At 43.1% G+C, this 25677-nt stretch overlaps 1 protein-coding gene across 5 annotated transcripts in view; it reads left to right on the top strand.

The window, feature by feature from the left end:
* GRIA1 (glutamate ionotropic receptor AMPA type subunit 1) overlaps window positions 1-25677 on the top strand; it is a 401004-nt gene that overhangs the window by 262751 nt on the left and 112576 nt on the right. For all 5 annotated transcript variants that reach the window (XR_011194162.1, XM_069199598.1, XM_069199601.1 and 2 more), the window contains exons 9-10: window positions 7130-7240; window positions 9478-9684. Coding sequence is in view for 4 of the 5 variants with exons in the window: in XM_069199598.1 (XP_069055699.1) it covers window positions 7130-7240; window positions 9478-9684 (318 nt within the window). In the remaining variant the exon portion in view is untranslated. The remainder of the gene's footprint in view (window positions 1-7129; window positions 7241-9477; window positions 9685-25677) is intronic.

Consider the following 25677-nt stretch of genomic DNA (forward strand, 5'->3'; position numbering starts at 1 on the left):
CCCCCCACGTGTTCTCAGTAGTACCCATACTATTTTCTGACACCACATACTTGACAAACCTAAAATGGCGCAAATAGTCTTAGCCCTTACCACTGAGACCACAGACCACTACGGGGGAACCAACAAATGACCCACAAGATTTAAAGACCATGCAAAACACACAAACATGTACAGAGACACTAGAAGTAACTTAAATAATGCACATTGCATGCCCACACACACTTCACACACAACTTGTGTAGAGATATGCAGATAAAAACATATACACAGATATAACATGTAGACACTGCACACATGTATTAACACGTCCACGGTGTGCATCATTGTCTTTCTACAAAAGTTCCGTACACTTGTTCATGAAAACACATACATTGAAATCCAGGAAAGGTACTGTGGATAGGCCTCACATATATTAATTTACTAAATATACCACAAATTCAACACGCAAACAAACACAGACACCAGCAGTGCAGCCCACACATAAACATTTGACTGATACATATATATAACAAAGATAATACATAGAGTGGTATAACACTTGCAAACAGATGAATCATGCATAAACACACACCAACACACCGGATGCATTGTGCCTTCCACCATCAAACCTATCCATACCCATACACATAGGTTCATTAACTCACCAAACACATGCATTAATGGACTGAGACAGATATATCATACATACTCCATAACTAGTGACATATCACACCTTGCATTATATAGAATGGCATAACACTGGCACACATCAACCCGTGAACACATAGACAAAGTCATTGGATTCATACCACATCCACTAAACACATGCATTAATACACACACAGAGAGGTATATCCAGGGCCACTGACTCTATGCATTAGAAAGGGAGTAAATGATGCTGCTGGGTAGAGTAAATTATGCTACAATAAAAAAGCAAATTTTGTAGCTTAATGCGACACATTTTGTGATCATATTACTTAATTATTTTGTCATCCTTACACATTACCACTGTCTGTGTAAAGGTTTCAGCTCATTAGTACTAATCAAACTCCCAAATACTGCAAAGAGCAACTGAAAGGTGACCAGTCATGTTTTGCAAAGGGGCTTCCACTGTGGGGCAACACATGTCACTTTTTATTAACTTCTGATCCGTTTGAGCTAGAAACATTGTTTTTTGATAAAATGTGCAGGTTATGCAGCAGATGGATTATTTGGCAAAGCGGCAATTTCATAATTATGTGTAAAATGCTGCAATCGCAGAATCACAGAACTCCAGTGGCCCTGGGTACACCACACATGCCCCCATAACCAGTGACACAGCTCAATGTGCTACTGCGCCTACTTCAGATCCCTGTGAGTAACTAGGTGGTTGTGAGTTTGAACCCCTGATATGACACTCAGAGGGTCATTCTGACCCCGGCCCAGGGGCCCCACGACACCCCATACCGCCATTCTGTTCCTGGCGGCCAAAACCGCCAGGAACAGGATGGCGGTATGGGGGTTGGAATCCCCATGGCAGCGGGAAACCGGTGGTACACCGCCGGTTTTCCGTTTCTGACCGCGGCTGTACCGCCGCGGTCAGAATGCCCATGGGAGCACCGCCAGCCTGTTGGCGGTGCTCCCGCGGTCGTTGGCCCTGGCGGATTTTACCGCCAGGGTCAGAATGACCCCCTCAGTCTTTCAGCTGTAGAAGGTACTCACATGCATACCACTGAGTAGGTCTTCTGTAGCATTGTTACTCACAGCACCACAAAGCCACCGCATTGCTGTTACAAGTGTGGCAGAAAATGCTATTTCAAATATTAGAACTAGTCTGAGTCGTGTGCTTACAATAATTTTAGTAGAATCACCCACAAACGCACCACATGCACACAGAATAAGCCCATCCGTGCACGCGGTTCAAATGCTTGATACAAATCACATAATCTCACATTTTGCGTGGTTCATTTTTCATTTACTTGCTGCTTCGAAGGAACCAGGAATCCATGCGGTTATTTCGGTCTGTGCTGACTGGGATCTTGACGGGTGTCAGCTCGCCCTCGCCCTCTGCCCTACTGACAGCACCAAGAGCCCTCTGGCCATATTATCTGTGCTCTCATCGGCTCACAAGCGAAACGAAACGCTAACCCCAGCTGAAGGGATGCTGTCTGCACAATACGGTTTTCAGATACTGTCAGGATGGGAGCACTGATACTGCTGGCCCAGACGAGCTGCCTGGAGGAGGCTGTTGCAGCAAAGCTGGTGGGGCATTTTTCTCAGATGAAAGAGCCGTACGGCAGAGCTACCGGGACCTTAATCTCTGCACAAGACATTGCATTAGCAGAGCTACCGGGACCTCTGGACAAGAGACTCAAACAGCAGAGCTACCGGGACCTTCATCACCGTACAAGACATTCAGTTAGCTGAGCTAACGGGACCTCTGTCTCTGGACAAGAGACTCAAACAGCAGAGTTATCAGGACATTCATCACTGTGCAAGATATAGCATCAACCGAGCTAACGAGACCTCTCTCTCTGGGCAAGAGACTCAAACAGCAGACCTAATAAGACATTCATCACTGTACAAGACATTCAATCAGCAGACCTACCTGGACCTCTGTCCCCAGACAAGAGACTCAACAGCAGAGCTACCGGGGCCTTCATCACTATACAAGACATTCTATCAGCAGACCTACCGAGACCTCTATCTCTGGACATGAGATACAAACAGCAGAGTTACCGGGACCTTCATCGCTGTACAAGGCTATAAGTCAGCAGAGCTACCAGGGCCTCCATGACTACACAAACGAATGTCGCAGCAGACCAGGGGGTGCTACGTCACTGTCTAAAGCATTCCAATAGTAGAGCTACCCGGGCATTTATCTCTGGACAACAGACTCAAACAGCAGAGCTACTGTGACCTTCTTCTCTGTGCAAGGCATTTCAACAGCAGAGCTTCCCGAGCCTCCAACCTTGGACCAAAGACTCTACCACCAGAACTAACGTGACCTTCATCACTGTACGAGACATCATTACAATAAAGCCACCATAACCCCATCCCTGGACAAGAGATTATAACAGCAGAGCTACCGTGATCATACTCACTGAAGGAAGCACTCCCACAGGAGAAATGCTAGGAACCCCACCAATAGAAAGTAGGGTCGCTGAGCACATCTGCCTGAGCCCGAGGTTGTACCAGCAGAATCACAGGGTGTTCACACCTGAACAAGAGGCTCTTACAGCAAAGCTATCAAGTCATTCATCACCGATGAAAACCACACGCATAAACACAACCGGGGCTTCCATCACTGCCACAATACACTTTAACAGCAGAGCTACCAGGACTTTCATCCTTAGACAGGAGGCTGCAGCACCAGAGATGATGAGGCTATTCTCCCAGGGTAAGAGGTTCTAACAGGACAGTTAAAGCTGTAGCAGCAGGGCTACCGGGACCTTCTTTAATAGACAAGCAACCATAGCAATAAACGTACCAGCACCTTAATCAGTAGACAAAGCAACCCCGCAGCACAGCTACCGGGGACATCAACCCAGCGTGACTACAGTTAACATCCCATCGCAAGAGAAGGAACTAGCAGAGCTACAGCAGTTCTCATCCCAGCAAAAGAGGATTGAAAAACAGGACTACCGCAGTTCTCACCCCAGCAAAAAATGTTCGAGCAGCAGAGCTACCGCAGTTCTCATCCGACACAAAAGGCTCTGCAGCAGAGCTACTACAGTTCAAATCCCAGAGCAAGAGATGCAACTAGCAGAGCTACAGCAGTTCTCATCCCAGTGAAAGAAGGTCGAACAGCAGAGCTAGCGCAGTTATCATCCCAGTAAAATATGCTCGAGCAGAAGAGCTACCGCAGTTCTCAACCCCACACAAAAGGCTCTGCAGCAGAGCTACGGCAGTTGTAATCCAAGAGCAAGAGATGTAACTAACAGAGCTACCGCGGTTATTATCCCAGTAAAAGAGTATCGAACAGCAGAGCTACCGCAGTTAACATCACAGAGCAAGAGAAGCAACTACCAGAGCTACCACAATTATCATCCGAGCAAAAGAGGCGCAAGCACCAGAGCTACCGCAGTTAACACCCCAGCACAACAGGTTTAAACAACAGAGCTACTGCAGCTATCAGCCGGACACAAGAGGCCCTGCCAGCAGGTCTGTCTGGTCTCCAGCTTTCCTCTGCTGTATAGCCATGACAGGTGGTGTTAAAGACTTCCGGTTTTTATACATTTCTTGTTTTATGAAATGACATAGCCATTTCCACTTACAAGAAATCACCCTGGCTAGGCCATAACCTTTTCTCCAATGAATGTTCTTAAGAATAATGTTGAGGCTGACATTTAAACTGCCTCGTGGGTAGTTTTGGTAGTGATTGTTCACCCTGCTGCCAGTCGTGAACCCAACAGCTGGCTTTGTAATGAACCTGCACCTTGCCACCATCGGGACGGAGACGTCAGGCTCTCCGTATTTTCGTTAAGGTGGTGAAAGGTGAAGGGCAAATGTTACGGGAAGGACAGCAGCCCTCTCATAAACCAGCTTCTCTAAGGGCCGTGTCTAGTAGGCTACTGAGGCCTCCAGTAGGGGTGGGTGAAAAAATTCTGGTCCACGGGTGAAGTTCGTGAAGTTCTGCCCATTTATCGCTCCTATTTGAGCCTGGAGTTCTGGCAAAACTCCACCCACTACCGTGTGACAGAGTTTTTCTTGCAGGTAGCTTGCCAAGGTTAAGGTGGCAAGCATGGGCTAGAATTTGTGTCCCATAGTGCAATTTGTAGGTGCTAGAACACCTCCTGGCAAGATTTCCTAATGCAGGCAGTCGTGGCAGGTTACAACCGTTCGCGTTGAGAAAGCTGCTGCTCGAGTACAAATTCTGCTTGAGTGGCAGAAAGAAGCGGTGCCCTCTAGAGCACCGGGTGGTGCTGTTCATGATGATTTTACAGTGTTGAATAAGTTCCTGGCATTAAAAATCCGCACAATCAGCGCAACGTGCCCACATTCTGCCCGCTTGCGAAACTCCATGGAATCTCGTGGGGTTTTTATGTAACTCAGCTTAATTCCACAGAGTGAAACTCCGCCTGTTCTGCACAGGCTTAGCCTCCAGCTTGATGGGGTGATAGTTTGAGGAGACACTCATGACTGTCTCAGTTTGGATGAAACTGAAGGGGCCTCGCAAAGTGCATTCACCCCCTAATCGAGGTGCTGTGTCCCCTGAATGGAAAGTGCCAAACTGTACAATACAAAACCCTTTGATTTCCCCATCCCAGTAGCCTGAGACAAGGCATGTTTTAAAAGTCTTCAAGGAGGGGGGAGTGGATATAGGTTTCTACAGCTCCTTAGGTGACAAGGAAATCATCTACAACTTGAATAAATAGTCATGGGAATAATTCTTAAGTATGGCAATGAATCAAGTTGCTTCTCAGGAAAAAGCAACTAGAAGCAAAGACTCTGTACTTAGCTCCCAGCACTCCAAGTGCATCAGCTCAAAGACTAAGGCCCCATTATTTGTCTTGGGGAAACAGTGGAAATCTCACACCTTGATTTAATGATATTACAGGGTATATCAATTCTAAAGTGCATGATTACTGCAGAATTATGAGAAATCCCCTGAAGAATGAGGAACCACCATGGGTACAAGTCTGTTTCTGCTTCAATTACCACATGTTTTTCTCATCCTGGGACTTTTTCAATATGCACTTTTTGCCGGGTGTTTCCTGTTTAAATGTGGGTGGTGTACAAATTAAAAGTGTGTGGTTTCCACACAATTTGTAATCCAGGTTTGTTTTAGTAACTCCTGTTACTGGCCAAATCAGGATTTTCACGATTCTCGTGATGAGTCTGTGTATCAGTGTAGAAGGCCACAGGCCTGCTCTGTTCTGGACCACAGAACTAGGACCAGTAGCCATACATGTTGGCTTCCATGAACTTGAACTCTGCTCAGTTTGAGTGAAAATGCAGAAACTCCTTTAAGGAACCTGCTGCACGTATCTAGCCTTGCAATCAGGTGGCTCATAAAAAGGGCTCCCAGTTCTATAGTATTGTTTTTACATTTCCATTTGTATTTATCTATATTTATTCTTTGCTAATTGTTTCTGCATTTATCCATTTTTTTTTGGGGTTCACTGTATATATAAAGCTGCAATGGGTATTTTTCCAAATGTATTTAACTGATAAAGGTATACTCGCATTTAAATGTCCAAAAGGTTTTAGCATTATACAGTGCAATGTCATTATCTGAAAACACTTGCCTTGTAGAATAGCATAAATAACTATATATTTGCACTTAATTAAGCTTAATTAGGAAGTCTATTGTCTTTTTTGAACTCCCTTACCTCTAACTCAGAACACCTGCTGACCTGACACTCATGATTGACAGTAGAGAAAAGCATTCTACAAAGTCCTATTTTCTATATTTATCTGTATAAAAATAAATACAGACAGCAAAAGAAATAGTTTTCTGTTTGTAGTTATCTGTAAAAATCAGTAAAAACAGAACAGTGGGGGTACTAATCATAATAGCTGTCCCTTTCCCCTAACACTGACAGGCATTTTTGTTAAAATCCTTGACTAGAACATCAACCCATAAATTCTACCTCACGCTAGGTCATTTGAGGTCAGATGTACAAAGGCATTTTGGAGTTGCAAAGCCTGCAGTTCACAAAATCACAGGGTTTGTGTCTGCAAAATGGTTTAGAAATGCCTAATGATTCACTTTTTGAAAAAGGCTGTTTAGGCTGACCTTCATTAAATAGTGATTTGTTATGTCCTTTATAAATAGTTAATCTAGTCACAAAACATTGAAAAGGTACACACTCCCAAGTGAGAGTGGTAACAGATTTGCAAAAGCAAAAGGGTGAGGAGGGGGGGCTACCTTCCATCCTTGAAGCACACTCTCAAGGCAACACACCTGATAACCAGGCGCCACAATATTTTTCAGCACTGTCTGAGTTTCCTGGTACACAGTGTGAACATCCTCTACTCTGTGTGGAAGTGGATTGGGGATATTGTTAATTTCATAGATGCTGTGTAATATGAACGTCTCTTCGCGATAGCTCTTCTGAGTTTGAAAACGTTAAACTCCTCCCAATATATAAAGACCCCATCACGAAAGGCTCGATCAGGTATAGTTCTTGGGGCTTCACTCATTTCTTCTGTCTCTTGCAAACAGATTGCCTACTGGAACGAGGACGATAAACTTGTGCCCTCCACAACGGATTCACAGGCTGGCAACGACTCCATGGGGCTCCAGAACCGGACATACATCGTGACCACCATCATAGTGAGTTACATTATGAGACTTTCACGGGAATAATGTCATTATCCAGACACCTGAAACAGGAAACCCTCTGTTATGTTGAAACTGTGATGCATGTTACTAATACCCTGTTTTACGTTTAGATCAGTAGAAAGAAAAATTACAAATGGACAATTTTTAAATTGTCTGGTAAAAAAGGAAAATGGCCCTTAAGTTGAGATAAGGTTTTTGAACAAGTTCGGATAAAATTAAATTTTAGGATTATGGGGCCTGATTTCCAAAGGTATTTTACAGTTGCAAAGCCTCCAAATTGCAATATGAATCGCAAAATGACAAATATCTTTTACCTATTTACAACACTCCTTGATTTGGAAGAGTCTTTCTGACTTGTCAAAGGGCATTTGCTACCCTGTCCAAATCGAAAATAGGAGGGGTATCAAAGGGGCGCCCATCGCTTTAATTCAATTAAGAGAGAAATGTATTAATGGGTTGTGACCACAGCTGATCAAACACCTCAAAGGGGTGGTATCTATTACAAATGGGACGTGGCCTTCAAAGGACAGCTTCCCCTTTGGGAATCATGATGACAGCCTTGGTGGTAGAAGGCAGTGTTTTTTTTTTTTGTTTGTTTTTTTAAAGCAGTACCGATCTCATGAGCTGCTTTTAAAAATGTTTCCTGTTTGAAAATGCTAATGCAGGGTGGAGGCCGGTTGCCCCTTGTCTTTGTCCATCCCAGCCTTTACAGCCAATCACAAGGAGTCACAATCTGTGACGTGTCTATTTAATACCCATTAGACAGTTCAGTTTTCCATCTCTCTCCGAATGTAAATTTGTTATGGAACCTATTAATGGATCACAAATTTCGTTCTCATTCGCCAGACAGTCAGTGTGCAAATTGCACATCCCTGTTTTGCAAATGCACTGAGCCATAGTTAGGTTTAGTGTAGGGCTGGGTGGGTATTCTTTTTACACAGAGTAATGTTAGTAATTTTACATTTCTCTTGCGATGTGAAATTACCAAAAATTACACTCAATCATTTGGTTTGATTTAGAGTAATTTGGGGGGAAATGTCTTCTGCAAGAGCACAAAAACAGAGTGTGAGCAGCTAGTTGCTGCTGGCGTTCATGTTGTGTTGCATTTAGCGCTATTTTTCTCTGTGCAAAATGCATCCTCTGGTGGTCCATTTTGGACACAAGGGTGCATTGTTCACTAGGAAAATAGAACTATAAATGCAGAGTTATGCTTCTAGTGTAATTCTGCACAATCTCACGTATTTTTGCTGTCATTTTGTGTGATTACACCACAGAAAATTATGCGAGTTGCACTCACCTCTAGTTTAGGGTAACATGTAGGATAGGTTAAAGTTTAATTTCAGGGCTAGGTTGAGTATTAGTGTTAGAGTTTGGGTTAGGACTGGGCTTCACTGAGGGCTAGGGATACGGTTACCGATAGGGTTTGGATCGGTTTTAGGACAAGAGATGGGTTAGGTTAGGTTAGGTTAAAAGTTGCAATGAGGGTTAGTACTGGAGTCAGGGTTACGATCAAGGTTAGAATTTAAGTGGGAGTTGGCGTTAGGGTTAAGTCTTGTGTTTAACTTGGGTGAGCATGTGCAGTTTATTTTAAGGGGTTGCGTTCAATGTCTCCAACCTGTAATATTGCCACTGCCCCTAAAACATTATCAAACAGTAGCACTACAAAGTCATTCCAAAGTTATTGTAGTAATCTTCCACTAGTGGATACATCTTGGGACCGTGATTTCCACGTTTGGGCCATAATGAGCATTTTCACAACATTTGGGATACCATAGTGCTATTGGCATGTCTGTGGTTAGACAAAATTCAAGGTGCTATGGGACTAATTTCGACCTATAACAATCGTCTTGCCACATATATCACTGTGTCTGGAATGTTCTGGCAACTCAAGACTTCTGTTCTAATTAGTTTGTGACCATTTGTGCCATCACAATGCTCAGCAGCAAAACCTGCCACTACTAAGGCAGTTGCGAAAGACTTCGGCTTTTAATGGATGAATCAGTGAAACTAGCTTACCAATGTCTTAAGCTTGGTTCCTGTTCTCCTCCAATGGTTAGTCAGGAAGTTCCTTATCAGGAATGGATGGAGACACAAGTAAGTTGAAAGGGATTTATTTGATCTATACCTGAGACAGGTCATCACTGGGTTCCCAGAGCCTACCACCCTTTCACCTAAAACAGCTCTCTTGGGCCCATTGTCAATGCCACTTGCTTCTCCATTCCCATCAGGAGGCTCCGTATGTGATGCTGAAGAAGAACCATGAGCAGCTGGAGGGCAACGAGAGGTACGAGGGCTACTGCGTTGAGCTAGCTGCCGAAATCGCTAAGCATGTGGGCTTCACCTACAAATTGGAGATCGTGAAGGATGGGAAATATGGTGCCAAGGACACTGACAACAAGGTCTGGAACGGCATGGTGGGAGAGCTGGTGTATGGGGTGAGTACCATAAAGGCCCCACTAGTTCTGTGCTAGATCTGGGCTGTACCCTCGTGTACTTTCTGTACTCTCCATCGAGGCCCACTCATGAATAACAAGTGTTTTGGTGTGAGGCTTTAGCAACAGGGAGCATCTGTGAGAGGTCTTTGGTTCAATAAGGCATTAGTATCAGTGTAGCAGTGCTGCCAGTAATGCTCTGCCTGGAATCACATGTTGTCTCAGAAAATTCTGACCACAGTCAGTGTACGGTACACTCTATCTTAGCCCTTCCGTTATCTAATTTGAACCTGGCAGATCAAATGGAATGTTTAAAAGAAAGGTGTATATTTTCATTGAAATTAGGAACTACCCAGAGTGTGGTGATGAGCGTTGGTTGATGAGGCCCGAAGGGTTCGTTGTATTATAAATTAAATTAAATTCATTTTGAAGAAAGCCAAAGTTCTGATGTTAGGAAGGAATCACAAACGTTCCAGAAGACTATCCGTGGAACTCATATGGGGGGAGTGGGCTCCTGTGCTGATTGTGGATTCAAAATTGAAAATAATTTTAAGTGATAGTATTATTTGGAAACAAAATACAAGAGCATTGTGTGCAGTTGGCCTCTGTCACACCTTTTGTTGATGTCACTATTGTATGCAGTAGAATAGACATTGAGCACAATTTTACTGTATGGCGCACCAGCCTGTTTTTGCAGGTTTTTGATCCATTCAAGATAATGAATGGTTACATGTGGAAAATCACATTTCAGTACAGTGCGCTGCATAAATAGAAAAGATGAGTAGAGAGTTTGGAGCAGCGTAGAGTGATGCACAAAAAACACACGTTGTTTTCAGTCCTTTGTTCAATGTCCACAGTGCTCCAAAACACACCCTCATGGCTTTGAACCAAGGTGAGATTAATGTGGAGTGTGCACGTGCTAAGCCTAGCTCTCGTGCAGAGTAAAACCTGGCCAGGTCTCCTGGTTCTTACTGCAGAAACTACAATGAACCCGGCCCTTTCCGCTGGCTAATCCCCAAACTTTGTTGCCTTCCTCCTCCCCTTTGGCTGATTTAGTTCAGCAGTTCTGTTCAAAATGTTATGCTTGCTAAGTGTAAAAAATCTACTTTCAAATCATGCCTCGCTCGCGCTCATATGTCACTCAGGATTGTCACCATAGGCTCAGCAATGTCGGATGCCAACGCATGGTGGTAGCCTGACTTCATGACATGAATGAGGGTGGCCGATGAGGCGCAGGGCTTGCCCTAGCAGTTCTTGGCAACTGATCAGTAAATAAATCCTGGGCAGGTGTCGGTAGTTTAAAACCTGCTGGCAAAGCCAACACTTTTAATTCCAGCGATAATTGGAAAAGGCTCTCCCGTGTACAGGTCTTTCGCAGAAATCCTGTCACGTGACCTCTTGTAGCGACTCAGCTGGCGTGCGTCCAGGGTGCCTCAAACTCGTACTCCTTATCATCGTTAGTGTTGTAAAACAGTAAGAATATGTGCTTCCGTGGCCTTTCCTTTTGCCTATTTTATTGATCTCAAAATGTCACACATGTGGCATGTTCGGGAGGGCGAAAGCAGTGATTATTTGAAGTGGGGATGACTGACCTACGACCGAGGGGCTGCATCCAGCAGCTGGCACTGCAGACAGGTGGTAGAGGGCCTCTGAGGCACGGACGCCGTCGGGGCAGCAGCCTGGCATCGCTCTCCAGCTGTCCTCTGTCAGTTATGAGTAGCTCAACCAGTCCAGGCATTAGCTGGGCATCCTGGTACTTGTCATGTTGCTTTTGCGTTATCGATGCAGGACCGAAAATACAAGAATACTAAGTAAACAAGTATTGGAAGAACTAATAGGTCTGAGGTTGGCGGCAAGCTTTTGGCTTTGTCAATGCTTTTTTTGTCATTTTTTTGCGAAACATTATTTTTGAACATTTTATAAAACTTTGAGTAAAGCAAAACTACGTTTTTGACTTCAAAAAGCACATGTTGCCATAGTAATCCTTGGCTTTTCAGGGAACTAGATGTGTGTGGATATGCTCCATGTCAAAGGGCAGAATGCCATCATTCACTGTGAAGCTAGGCAATAGATTAAGTGGGCTGACCCAATGCCCCATAATGTATGCTGCAGTGGGAGGAAGAAAAATGTGAATGACACAATACCAGACTAGTGGAAGTAGAGGGCAGACTGAAAGCTCGCATACGTAAGTATGTTATGCATATACTTGTAGTAAACTCAAAAGGTCTTGATTAGCACCAGAGCTAAAAAAAAAATAGGACTGAATGAGCTACTGATGCCTGGCATGCAGCACCTTCAGAACTCTGGCCATAAACAACCACCAGCAGAGCCTGCTGAGGACAGGAGCAAAAGACTGCTTACCCACCCCCCCCGCCCCACCCCAGATGAGATCAACCACTGTTTGCTGCCCAGCCACCAAACACAGAGAGATGTTAATGGTCCTTTCGTATGAAGAACGATGCTGGAATGAAAAACTTCTATAGAGGAGTAGACATGAAATGAGCAAAACTCTTGAAATTGTTCTATAGGGATGTATTCTTGTGCATTTCTGCTTTTATTCTTTGTGTTCTGGTAATAAACGTTGTGTTTTCTCATAACAGCCCAAAACCTACGAGTCCCAGAATGCTGCTGAAATACATAACTGATAATGTACTAATGCCTGACATCGGATAATTTGAGGTCTTAGGATTTGAAATGGGTGGTAAAAATATGTTGGGTTGGGGTAGGAAAGGTATTTTGGTCTTTTGCCTCTGCCCCCTGTATTTGTGACTGTGTGCCGGATTTAGTTTTTGCTGGTTTTGGTCCTCTGGGCACATTACCACTGCTGATCAGTGCTAAAGAGTAAGTGCTCCCAGTGTAAATTGTGATTATGATTGGTTATCCATGATTGGCATATTTGATTTACTAGTACGCTTCTATTATAGTGCAACATGTGTGCCCAGGGCCTGTAAATCAAATGCTACTAGTGGACCTGCAGCACTGATTGTGCCACCCACCTGAGTAGCCATGTAAACGTGTCTCAGACCTGCCATTGCAGTGTCTGTGTATGCAGTTTTAAACTGCTATGTCGATCTGGCAAGTGCACCCACTTGCCAGACCCAAACCTTCCCTTTTAGTACATGTAAGGAACCCCTAAAGTAGGCCCCACGTAGCCCTATGTGGAGGGTGCAGTGTATTTAAAAGGTAGGACATGTACTAGTGTGTTTTATATGCCCTGATAGTGAAATACTGCCAAATTTGTTTTTCACTATTACAAGGCCTATCTCTCCCATAGGTTAATATGGGAATTGCCTTGAAATACATGAAGTATAATTTTCCTTTGGGAGCAGATAGAGATATGGAGTTTGGGGTCTGTAAACTCATAATTTAAAAATACATCTTTTGGTGAAGGTGGTTTTTAAAGTGCATGTTTGAAAATGCCACTTTTAGAAAGAGGGTCTTTTCGTGCTTAATCATTCTGTGCCTCTGCTTGGCTGTAGAATACATGTCTGGGTCAGGATGACACTTGGGTTGTAAATTCACTCTAGACAGTCACACAAAGGGAGCTGGGGAGTGCCCTGAATATCCGGATGGGTCTTTCTGGGCTAGAGAGGTGGGAGGAGCTGACATTTGCACCTGAATAGGGCTGTGCCTGTCCTTACACAATACAGTCTCCAACCCCCTTCAGTGTGTCTGGGACCAGGGCAGGAAAGCCAGGGTCTTAAGCACTACAAAGACTTTCCTTTGAAGTTTGCCTACTTCAAAGGTGGAAATGAATATGAGTATTGGGCCCAAAACCCCCAGACATTTAGAACACTTCTGGATCAAGAGGAGACTCTGCCAAGGGAAAGACCTGTGAGGAATAGTTCTGCGCCTTTGCTGTGTGTGATTTACTGGGTTGGCCTGCAGTTGCTGCTTCTGCTTTGGAGAGGACAAGGGCTTGGAGTGAGCTTGCCTCTTGTCAGGAAGTCTTAGGGACATCAAAGACTTCACCTGCCAGCCCCTGGGTTCTCTTACTGTGTACCCTGACATGCCAAGATGTGCACACTTCAGTGCCTGGGCCCTTAGGAGTGAAATCTGGCATAAAACAGGAAGAACCAGGCACACCAACTCTGGACATCTCCACAACCTGCGCTGGTGCCTGCACCCAAAGCTGTGGTGCCTTCTGAAGCTCAACAACCATGACCGACACTGCAGGCTTGATGCCACCGCAGCTCCTCTGAAGTCCCATGACATCATGCTGTGTCACCAACGTCCATGACACCCGACTCCACTCTAATGCCTGTGACCCTGTGGTGTGACCACAACCCCAAGAGATTGCATCATCGTCTTGACCCGGTGGACTTATCAACCTCACGGGGTCATTAGAAACCGCTGCCTCTCTGCCGATGCTGCCTCTCCTCTGCTGCCTCCATAAGAAACCAATGCCTAACCTTCCCTGCGTAGCAGTAAGGAACCAACAACTCACTTCCTGTGTAGCAGGATGGAAATGACGCCGCAACAGCTCCAGCTCCGTCTTACCTCCCTGACTCCATGCCATGTGTTTGACTCTGTCTCGTTTCTAAGATACTGTACCTGGCGTCCATGCAACTCTGTGCCCAGCGCTGCACTCCCTCGCGGGTGACGTCGGAGTGCTGGGAACGACTCCATCATGACGCCATGGGAGGACCAGTTGGAACTATTGTGTTTCTAAGCACTTTATTGGGATTTAATCTTTAAAAATCCATATCTTTGCATGGGTATGTTGGATTTTTGTCGTTTTGGTCTTGTCTTACTCAGATAAATACTGGCTATTTTTCTAAACTAGTGTGGTGTCCATTGGTAGTGTTTTCACTGTGTTACTGTGTGCGGGCACAAATATACATTACCTCTGAGATAAGCCTTACTGCTCGTGCCAACCTACCAAGGGGGTGAGCAGGGGATAACTTAGGAGTGTGACTCCCTTACCTAACTAGAGAGAGGGTCCATACTTGGACAGGCTGTAAACTGCCTGCCAACTAGAGACCCCATTTATAATAAGTGGTGTAACAAATATGACATTGTCTGGTCACCTTACCACCAGTGACATGGTCTGTACAGTTTGGCAAGGAACAAAAGTAATGTGCAATTGAGTGTAAATGTCCTGATTCCCTTGTTTGCATGTAAGACACCCTGAGAACATTGATGTATTACAGGATCATAATATATACAGAGCTTCTTACAGAGTTGCCAAGGGGAGCCATAATATTTGATACACCAACCACCAGTCTTTGCTTTTTAGGTAACAGCACTCTGCATGCTGGGAATTTTGAGCCTATGATTACAAAGTAAAAAGTGAAATTAGGAGTCCAAAATGCAATGACCATTTTACCAGAATGTTAGGCCTGACTGAGTATGGGGGGTAGGGGCGCACTTGGCAAACACTGATTTGTTGAAACAGATATGTGAGCCTTTGTGGGTAGAAGGTATGAGAATGGCAAAAGCATATTATGGGATACTTACAGTTGTGTCTGAGTAAGTTCAGTCCTGGTTCTTTCTTTGCATTATTAAACTTGTAGTCCAAGGTTTAAGGCTTGAAATAAAAAACTACAGGTATTAGAATACAATGAAAAACAAGTTGGATTAGATACTCATTCCTAATGAAGGACAATTGGAGATCGTACAGCCTGTTTGCTGTATTCTACCTGGTCCAATTTTGTTCAAGCAAGTCATAATATCCCATATTTAGGCAAATTTCTAATCATAGCTGAGTGCAAGGATTAAACATTCACCCTATTGAACCTTATTCAGTCTTACTCTTAGTAGGAAATACAAATCTCTACACTTGTTAATTCCTGGTTCTGGTCAATACCAGGCTTCTCCATGATATATATTATAGTATAAAATGTATCACATCTATAAGAAGCCTATTCCACAGCATCATCATTTCATTTTCATTTTACAATATTCTCTCCTGTAGAAGTAATTTCACTTCTGACCTTCATACATCAGGGTGCACCCACGTCCAGTCTCAGACCGATGCTCAATAAACCTTTTTGTTTTTCAAACACAAGCTTCCAAACTGGGAGTTTGGTTTTGAAGAAAAAAAAAAATTGCCTGGTTATTTTTCTGTTGTTTCTGCTTGGGACCACCAGCGCTCCCCAGGCCGCCCCAGACAGAAAAAAGTGCATCAGATCATCCACTCAAAATAGGATGGAGGGTCTGATGCACCTACACAAACAGTCCTAAATCCATGGAGCCATCTGTGCAGAGTTTCCAATGGTGAAGCCAGCAGGGTCTCCGTCATTGGAAACATGATGATCTGGCCGACTCTAGGCAAGGTGGGTGTACCGTACTCCGCCATGTTTGTGATGGGGTATCCTGTTCGTCAAACTCTAAATCAGGGCCGAAATTAGTTTTGTTGGTAAATATCTTTTTTTTCATAGGTACTGATTAATGTGTTTAGTTGTTTGTCCCTAAGAAACCTTTGTATTTTGTATGCTTTGTATTTGGATCCCTCTTACGGCACTATGTATGTGTGGCAAAATATTTACGTTGGTAAATGAAAAATAGACTGTTCCACAAAATTTTCTTTAAATGTAAATTTTGTTGCGTGATTTTTATTTTTGGGTCCAAAGTTGGAAAACCTCTCCACATACTTTGGTCATCCTTTGCCCCCTAATTCCAATGCCCTTGATTATAGGGCACCTCGGGTTTATGAGTGTTATTAAGAATGAAACTGCATGCTGGAAGGTTTAAATCGAGCAGAACCCCGAATCAACGTTTAACGTCCTGAGATGTTGTTCTGTTATTCTCTACAGCGTCATAACAATGATGGGCCTGTACCTTTGGAAGTAGTCAACGTGTGCGGGCGGAAGCTTTCTGTTGTCCTTGGAAATGGGCTAATTATTGCACCAGAGCAGGCGGATGTTTCACCCTGGAGTTCATAGGTCATAGGACCACTCGCACGGGTTGTGGAATCTTACGGGCAAAGAGGCTTCTACGTTGAATGTCAGTTGCCGTTTCTCATAAAATGTGTTGAACTTCCCCTGGTGCTGTCAATGCGTGCATGCAGGAGACCGAATCCTGCGTGGTTGTATTTTCTAATAATGCCTATGACCCATATCTTGAATGTGTACCTGTTTATAAGACGCTGCACTATCTAAAGTACATATACTTACCTCGGTTACTCTTACCTCGGGAATTCTCTGATGTAATTGATATGTCTTAGAGAAAACAAAGTGCCAGATAACTGGCAAAGACCCTAGCAATGGTACTTACTTTCCAGCCCAAAAGGAATTTTGCCCTTGAAAGGTGACCTTTTCTAAGCACATGTGGCTGTTTGCACTACTTTGAGTTGAGTGGGTGTTACTTAGGCAGATCAGTGCAAGCACTCATGGTTTTAGATACAATGCCTGATCTGCTAGGATAGCTAGAGCAGGTTTTGCATCAAGAAACACCACATCCTCGAAAGAGGTGCTAACAAGGAGACATATTTGTATGTATCCACGCATTGCATTTTTGCTGTACTGTACAGCACATGTACAGTGTGTGGATGCTTCACAATTTGCTTGGGCATAGAATTCTGTACTGGAAGGGTATGCTACCAGTATAAGTCCTATGCCAGACAGCACACACACCTCTGTACCGTGCCACAAAGGATTAGCATGTCGTTGTCAGTCTGTGCGCAAGCAGATGTGATCAGAGCTGCAGCGGGCTATTTTTAATAACAATGGGTCTGCTCTGCTTTCTTCCTCTTTCACAAAGACTCCAGTTACTGTCCAGTGTTGCACCAAAAAATAATACATCTACCCCACATAATTATTAAAGAAGGCACACGCCTCTGCTCTGGGTCTGGGCGCTTGTTTATGGTATGAACCCCGGTATTTAGCCTATGAATCTCCCACCCCTTTTCTGCAGTCTCCACCAAAACCAATCATTCACAAATCGAGCGAATGGAGAAATTTACAAAATGTGTAGTGTCTTTAGGTGCGAACATCTTATTGCCTACTAGGAAAATACTTCCTTGATTGATTGTATAAGGCTGATGAATAAAATGTGTAGGCATCTGCTATAAGTCTCTTTAATACATCCTTAATGTATTTGGAAATGTACTTCTTGTCTACGTGAAGAGCGTATTTGAATGACACACATTTTGTGTGAATTTTCCTCATTTACAACACTGATAGCCGTTTCTGCGTTTAGTCCCTCTTGTGACAAGGGTATGAAGGACCATATCACGAGTGGCACCAAAATGGAAATATCTGGAAAAAAATTGTTTCAGAGTTCTAAGGCTCTGCATGGCACTTAACCCTGGATACATCAGAAAATACTTCACACCAACTGACCAGAGGCCAAAGTTCAGCCACACATTAATTGCCATTTATGTGTTTGATGTATTGCCCTAAGTGGAAAGAGCATGCCCAGTGCTCACTGGAACCAATCACCCGACTGATGAACTCCAATCAGAGTGAAACCGGTCTTGGGTTGCCTGCGTTCTGGGTCAGGGATGACCTGGCCTGGCAGTTTGGGCTGACCTGTTCGATAGAGCAGGGATAAGACTGATTTTCCTATGGCTGAATGCTAACTGAGCTGGCATGGTGGTCAAAAGAACAATGGTTGGAATGATACCCCGAGCAATAGCCAGTGGTTTGGCCAGGGTTCTTTTCAATAATAACCGCTACTTATGTTCAATGAATATGATTCCCAGCTACTAATAATAGTGACCACACCATGCAAGATTTTTAGCAGTGATCATATCAGTGCATTAGGCAGGGTTTCTTTCCTTCAGTAATGCATAAAAAGACATTGACAGTTTTAAATGAAATATTACATTGGTAATTCATAAAAGCCATAACTGTATCCCCCTTGGCACCAACTCAAATGTTAGCTGTAAATATATTTGAATAATGCAACCATTTTTTTGCCAAAACTTATGAGGTCTGAAAATACACATATTTTTGTCTTCAAAATATTTGTTTTCATTGAGATGTATATATAATAATTCAGCCAAGCAATAGCTTATTTATTAATAGGCTGGTCAGAACACAGGAGAGCTCCTCAGAGGTAGCTGGAGAGCTACCAGTAGCTCATGATCTACTCCTTGGAAACACATAGGTTAGACTTATTGGAAGTACTTCTCCGATTGCCTTTTGTGTATTTGATGTTTTTTACACCTGGGCACTGCCAATGACCAGAAACACTACAGAAAACAGCAATCAACAAGCCCTCGTTACTCCCATTCTTCCCCGAAAAAACCCTGAGGAGGATGTGTGATGGACCCTACACAGAAACCTCAAATTAAAAAAAATACATTTACACAGTGTGGAAAGGGAGACTTCAAATACGATTTTAGCCCTTGGTGAATTAACATAAATGAATATTTTGAACTGCAAAAGAAGATAGTATAGGGAATTCTAGAATATTTGACTCTGAAGTGTGTTAGCTGGGATTATTGTTAGTAGACTTATTCTACTGCATACAACATAGGGTTTATCGTGTTTTACAGTGCTCAGGAGGTTTTGAAGTGCTTGTTGAAGAATAGTGGAAAACGTGTGAAGAACAAATAAGTAGTTTCAAAGAATCTAAAATGTGTATTTTCAATTCTCATTTTTTCATTCTTTTCCCCATGTGTTCTCGTAGAGTAATGATGGCTCAGAGTGTAGCATTGCTTTTGTCTTAATGGAAAGTAAGTTATTTTATGAATAAGTAGGGTGCTGTTGGCAGTGTTTATATAGCAAAATGATTTAGGACGTACATTAGGATTTTCATTTCTCTCTTATACCGATCATAACTTATGTGGGAGAGTAAAGCCAGCCTTAAATCATCTTGCATCAAGGTTACTGTAACGCAAATGTGTAATGGAGCCTGTCAAAGGAAAAGCAATAACAGAGAATTCCCCTCAGGATTTTTATATGAACCAAAAATTAGAATCTGTAGCGAAATTATTGGATGAATACAAAGTTTTCAATGTGTGCCCACCGTCAGAGGATGCTGTCATCAAAAGCGTAGGCGGAGACTTGGAGAAGACGCTGCCTCTTGCCACATCAAGCTGTGTATAAAAGAGGATTTCCACAACCTAGAAACAGCTGCTATGGAATTCATGCCATGTAGTAGGCGAATTGGTTCTAGAAGGGGCGATGGTTATGCACGGTGAGTCAATATTTACGTTTTTTTTTTTTTGCATGTGTCTCCCAGGGCGTGTCCAGGAGAGTCAGTGACACACAGAGCATTGTGCAGAGAGTACTGCTTTACAGGTATGGATACAGGAGCTAACAGGGTCATTAGATATAGTATTACATGCAGCAGGAGTGACTAGATTTGAAGACATTTGCTACATTTAGAAGTTTCATGCTGCTAAGAAGACTCAGCAAGCAGGAAGATACAGGCACAGGCACTCATTCAGAACAAGTTACAGGTATGTGAACCTCCCTCTGATGATCATAGGACCTATGATGCAACCACCTTAGTCTTCGGCTGTAGGCTGAAACTGCAACTTCACAAGGTTAGAACATTCACACTCGTGTCATCATCCAGTCCACCTGACTCACAACATTCCACACCTGACTAGGATAGACGTAAGGATGGCACAACTTCCATGACTTCTGTTATGCTGATGAAATGTTTGACTGGGCCATGGTGTGGACTATACATATATATGGTGGGCCTTTCCTTTTCCGCCCCAATTAAGGGCAGCCAATATGGGTTTGTAATGCACAACCTGTTTTATAATACATTGAATGTAAATTTGAATGTGAATTTATACATACCTCCAGCACCTATAAGGTTAATCAATTTTTTAACCACAAGTTTACAGGAGAGGGTTTTAGTTGGAGCTGTGCTCCATGGAAACTGAATTTAGTTTTGAAAGGTCCAGGTATTAAGCATTGAGGTTTGAGAGGTGTAACAAACAGGGAGGAACTTTAGTGATCCCAAAAGGTCTGTTTAAAGTAGATTCCCATGATAGGGAGATGGTAGGAATGAAATTGCCTTGTCTTGTAAATGATTTCAAAGTATTCAGAATCCGTCAGAAATATCAAGACACCAGAGTACTTGGTCATTATGCAAAGTAGGCATGGTCGGTGTGTATAGCAGTTTACGAGAGACCCTGGAGAGAGGTCTTACAATGATGCGGACATGGATGACAAGAATATATTTCCTCACTGGATGGTGACTGGGTGGCACATCTACAATGCACAAATGTGCAAATGTGGTCAGTGTTGACATTCTGTGAAATGGAAAGCTGAATCGGAGGTCTGATGTCCCTTGCAGGTGTCCTCTGTGTGGCTCACTGGCCACAACCCCCTTGTTCTGCATCCAGTAACCACACGGAACACAAAGCAAAGTTCAGGCCTTCTTGCACTGCTAGGCTATGCAAGCTTACCTAAGCAGTGGGAGACATCTGTTTGGCCATGGATGTTTCTAAAGCAGTTATGGAGAGAGTGAAGACGGAAAGGACCCAGCTACAATACAGCTATGAACCAGTTATAATACAGTTGAAATTGCACGATGCAAGGTCATTAGTCATAATGTTCAGGCAACTCTCGAACCTGGCTGTGCTCCTCCGAACTGTGCATGTGTGGACCTCTTCACCAGGTTTGGGAATGTAGAAAGAGCTGAACTCGGCTGAGACTGCTTAATTGCCGATCTCAACAATTGTTGGCCTCCATCTTTAAGGATCTAAGTCGTGACACACGGGCATCTATGACATATCCAGAAAGTGGTACATAATTGGGGCCCACATGATGCCGGATTTGTGCTTGCCCTCTTTTATTGAATAATTATGTTACTGAGCTGGATGGAGATTGGGTGTTTGGAAAATTTCCACCTAAATTAGGCAGCGAGCATAACCTCACTTTTCTTTTGCTTTTGGGCTTTATCTCAGGTGGGCTTCAAAAGGGCATTGATTGTTGAAAGCATTGATTCTCAATATTGAGTCCCTGGGATATGTGCGGTTGGACAGGCCAATTGTATAGGGTCTGTTGGAGAAAAAAGCAATATAGGTGTTCCCTAAGAGTTTTTGCGGTGCTCCTATTTTCAAGCGGGCTGAGTGAGAGTCGAAGCTTTCACTTCAAAGCACATTACAGGTTTACTCGTGGAATCGTGCCTAAAATGCCAGTTCCCGTGAGCGGTGCTGGGGAGCTGGAGCAGGAGTCATAATTCAGACAATGACGTTGTTGATAAGCCGCTTTTGCTGCCTCCATTTTCTCAGCTTCCTTTTTTAACAATAATGCATTTTTCCCCCCAAATTCCTTACAGATGAAGAAATACTGGCCCTCTACCCATGTCTTGCCCCTTTTTCAGTAAAACGCTTTCCCTTATTTTCATGTGTGTATTTTGAAATGGAGATTGTGTGGAAGAGGGAATAAGAGAAACACACATGATATTCTAGTTCAAGTTACAACCTTGACAAATTTTTAAATAAGCCATTTCCATGGTTACTGCCTTTACTGTTGTAATCTATCTGTGGGCTTTTAACCACTCCCATCGCCATCACTCGTTCATGGGCTTGCCTTTCAAAAATCTTGTGTTATCATTGTAAATGCTTTACCTTTGTCCCTCATTGGGGCAGTTTTGATACCAGCTTGGCAATCGACCCAGTCACATGGATAATTCCACATTTGCCGATACGTTCAACTGCGAGAAAACTTCTTTTTCCTTTTGTGTCTCTCCTTTGCAATAACGCTCATAGTGGTCGTGGCTCTTTGAATCGGCTTGCTTATGTCAACTGTTTTACTTTTCATTTTCAATTTGTGTGTCAGAAAAAGTCCAGCTAGGAATTTACATACTAATAGCTCTAATTCGAGCAAACACGAGACCCATTGCATTGTAAATGCTTGTTTGGATTGCATTCCATATTTGATTTCCCCCATACACATGTGTTTCCACCGTGCCACTTTAAGGCTTTGCGTTTTCATGCTCAAGTGTATTACTATTTCTCCTATTGCTTAGGGGGTCATGGTATAATAATTTCTGCTGGCAAGTGTCCTTTATTGTGGGTGTTGCTTGTGGCTAGTTGCATTTTGAGACTTTTAGATTCACTATTAACATTACTGTTACTGGATCATAAGTCCCCACACAAAAAGTGCTTTTAGCTAAAAAAATCAGACCTGTCTGAAGGTATTACTCATGAAATGGAGGCACTCGGCAACTCCGTGAACACAGAGCTGTTAAATGCATGTGCTTTACACGGAGACTCACTGCAGCGTGAAATAAAACACATTTCGAAAGATTACAGGTGCACTACTGCCAGGGAGCAGAAAAGTGTCTTTATACAAGGCGTATGCCAGGCAGTACCTGTAAAAGATTTTCTGAAACTAAGAACAAGCCATCACAGCCCACAAACCATCACAGCATGCAATGATCATAGAGTGCAATGGAAACTTACACTGCTAAGGGTGTGGTTGGTGTCTTTCAGCACCCACAGTGGTTCATGGATCTGAAGGTATGTGCTGGACCTGATGTTGCTTCTTTTAGAGTTAGTGCCTTTGGCTGCAGTGCCCTTTGTTCTGCTTGCCACTGCTGTCCAAAGTATAAACACTTCCTCTTGACATGGATGTCTGCATTCAGCATTTTCCAACAGCCTGCTCAAAACCTCTGTGATCAGGGAACAGACATCAAGCCTGCAGAGGGGAAGGGGGGGCCTCCTACATAAGGGACTAGGGGCGAACCCCCTTATACTGGTATTTTGATTCCAATCTGCATGTCGTTTGGTGATGTGGTGATTCCCTACAAAGGGGACCTAAAGGACCTGCTGCACAAGCAGTCAGGACAGGGTTGCCATCACAAAGGCTTCAGTGGTAGGTGGTTGAGGTATAGACCATGTACTTACAAAGAGGGAAATGTGATATTGGAATCCTGCGGGTCTTCCTAATAATGAATGCTGCATTGGGAGAAACTTAGGGAAAGCTATTTTAGCAAACTGTGTTGGACGAAATGGGCTTTAACAGTGCAAGTACTTTTTAAAAAGGTTTCTTGATGAACACGTTAACAATCTTAGGTTTTAGTAATACCTGTATTATTTGGTCTCTTGGTTTGGGTAATTTGAAAGTAATTTATTTAAGCCTGATAATCGAGGGTAAGTTGCCACTGGCTAGATAGAAAGAGGTCTGCTGTATTACCTTGGCCACAGATCTGATATGGTTCAGATTAAATTTGGTGAATGCTCACTTTTACCTATAGAAAGGCACATATACGAACAATATTAACTGCACTTGATGCAGTATACATCCTTTGCTGTAATCGTTATTTGGATAAACTAGATTGGCCAATGACGAGATGCATTCTTAAACAAAAGAGCTCCGTCACCTACAAAGGCACGTGGTTTGATCGCTTGCTGAAATATGCAAGGATCCTGGCAGCGCAACCTTTTCTAGTTATCAACATCTGGTCACCAGGCTACAGTGTTTACCTTGATAAAAAAAATCCAAGTAAATAATTTGGAACAGTTTGGGTAATTTTACCAATGCCTTGGCAGATCCTAGCCTCAGAGAGTGATACATAAGGGCGTGGAAGTCACGGTTTAAGACTGGGGTTGAATCTCACCACGATGAGAGAGTCTAGGAGAGCTGATCTGTACATCCTGTCTCTTATGTATCCTCCCTTGATGTCTGAATGTAATTTTCATTGTCTGAATATTCAACTATAAGTATGGATTTGTTGGACCATGAAGATCAGGAGCACGTATAAGCTATCCTGACTAGGGATCTTCTCATTTTGTAGATGAGCCCGGCCTCGTATGATCAGACAAATAGACCAATAAGCCTTGGCCAGGCTGGCCATTTTGCTACTCTGACATTTCCTCAATGGGCTGCTGGTGAGGGGCTGCTTTTAGAGCAGAATAGACTACCATGGCATAACTATGAAGGCCCCAATGCCCCCTTCTTGTCGTGGTCCCCTGTGGTGTGAGGCAGATTTCAACATTTTAGTCATGATCATTTTCCATGCCTGTCTGGCCCTCAGACAGGCTAGACTGTGCCACTTGTGTCACACTGAGGTCTCTACAGCAAGTCATTTAGGAATATCATACTGTGCATGTATTAAGAACGTAGGGATCGACAATTAATATGACTGAATCAAAAAGTTCCACGTTTTGTTTACTATCAGTGTCCAGGGAGTTTGTTGTCCAGTTCTTAGATATTTGAAACTCACTCTGGTGTTTTGCGAGGTCATGTAGCATTTGTGTGCCTTAGCTGCTGAATTTTAAAAGGGGATTTTTTCGTCTTTTAAAATGTCTTGCTGTTCTGTGGTTTATACACGTATCTATGTGTTATTTCTAGTGGTCAGGGGTAGATTAAAGTAATTTAGAAATAAAGGAAACTCTGACCCTTTTAATCAGCACGCAGTTAACTGCTACCTGCATGATTATTTTATCACTATTATAGTTATGTGGTTTGGCATTAAACTCCGTTTTAATTGATTTTGTGGCATAAGGTGGAAAGTATACTTCCCACTGGAATGCATAAATTGTGTGAAAAGTTGGGAAAACAAGTTTAGCACCTTGGAAGTCATTTTCTTCTGGAGTTTCAAATGAGAGGTGTTTTTTATGGTCTGGCTTTACAAGGAAGTTGTCACCAGACAATTATGTGAGCATCAATAGAGAGGGAATTTGGCACTACCAACATGTTGGGAGGGAGTAGTACATGTTTGATTGGTCAAAAGTTGTGTGCTTCCACAACAAAAAGTGCTTGCTCTCCACCCAACAGTGACAATTTTGTTTGTGTAGCCAGCTGACTAAGATTAAACTTTCAGGGACTTGCACATGACATTGGAATGCTATTACATTTTCTTGGTTAACTGGATAATTTATGTTGTTTTCTCTGGAATCATCACAGATGGGAGGATTTTTAGGTCTGGCTTGACAGAGCAACTGTCACTTGATCTTTAACTTACACCAATATTATTGGTCAGTTCTTTGCTTCCACACAAATACATATCTATTCCAATGCTATTTACTTGTAATTCTTCGCTTTACCATACGACATTCTTTCAAAGCCAGATCTTTTGGCGTTGCAAATGCTTCTTGATGATGTTGACAAAAAGTTCATGTTTTGAAAGCAT

Source organism: Pleurodeles waltl, chromosome 7, assembly GCF_031143425.1.
Source record: "Pleurodeles waltl isolate 20211129_DDA chromosome 7, aPleWal1.hap1.20221129, whole genome shotgun sequence".
NCBI lineage: Eukaryota > Metazoa > Chordata > Amphibia > Caudata > Salamandridae > Pleurodeles > Pleurodeles waltl.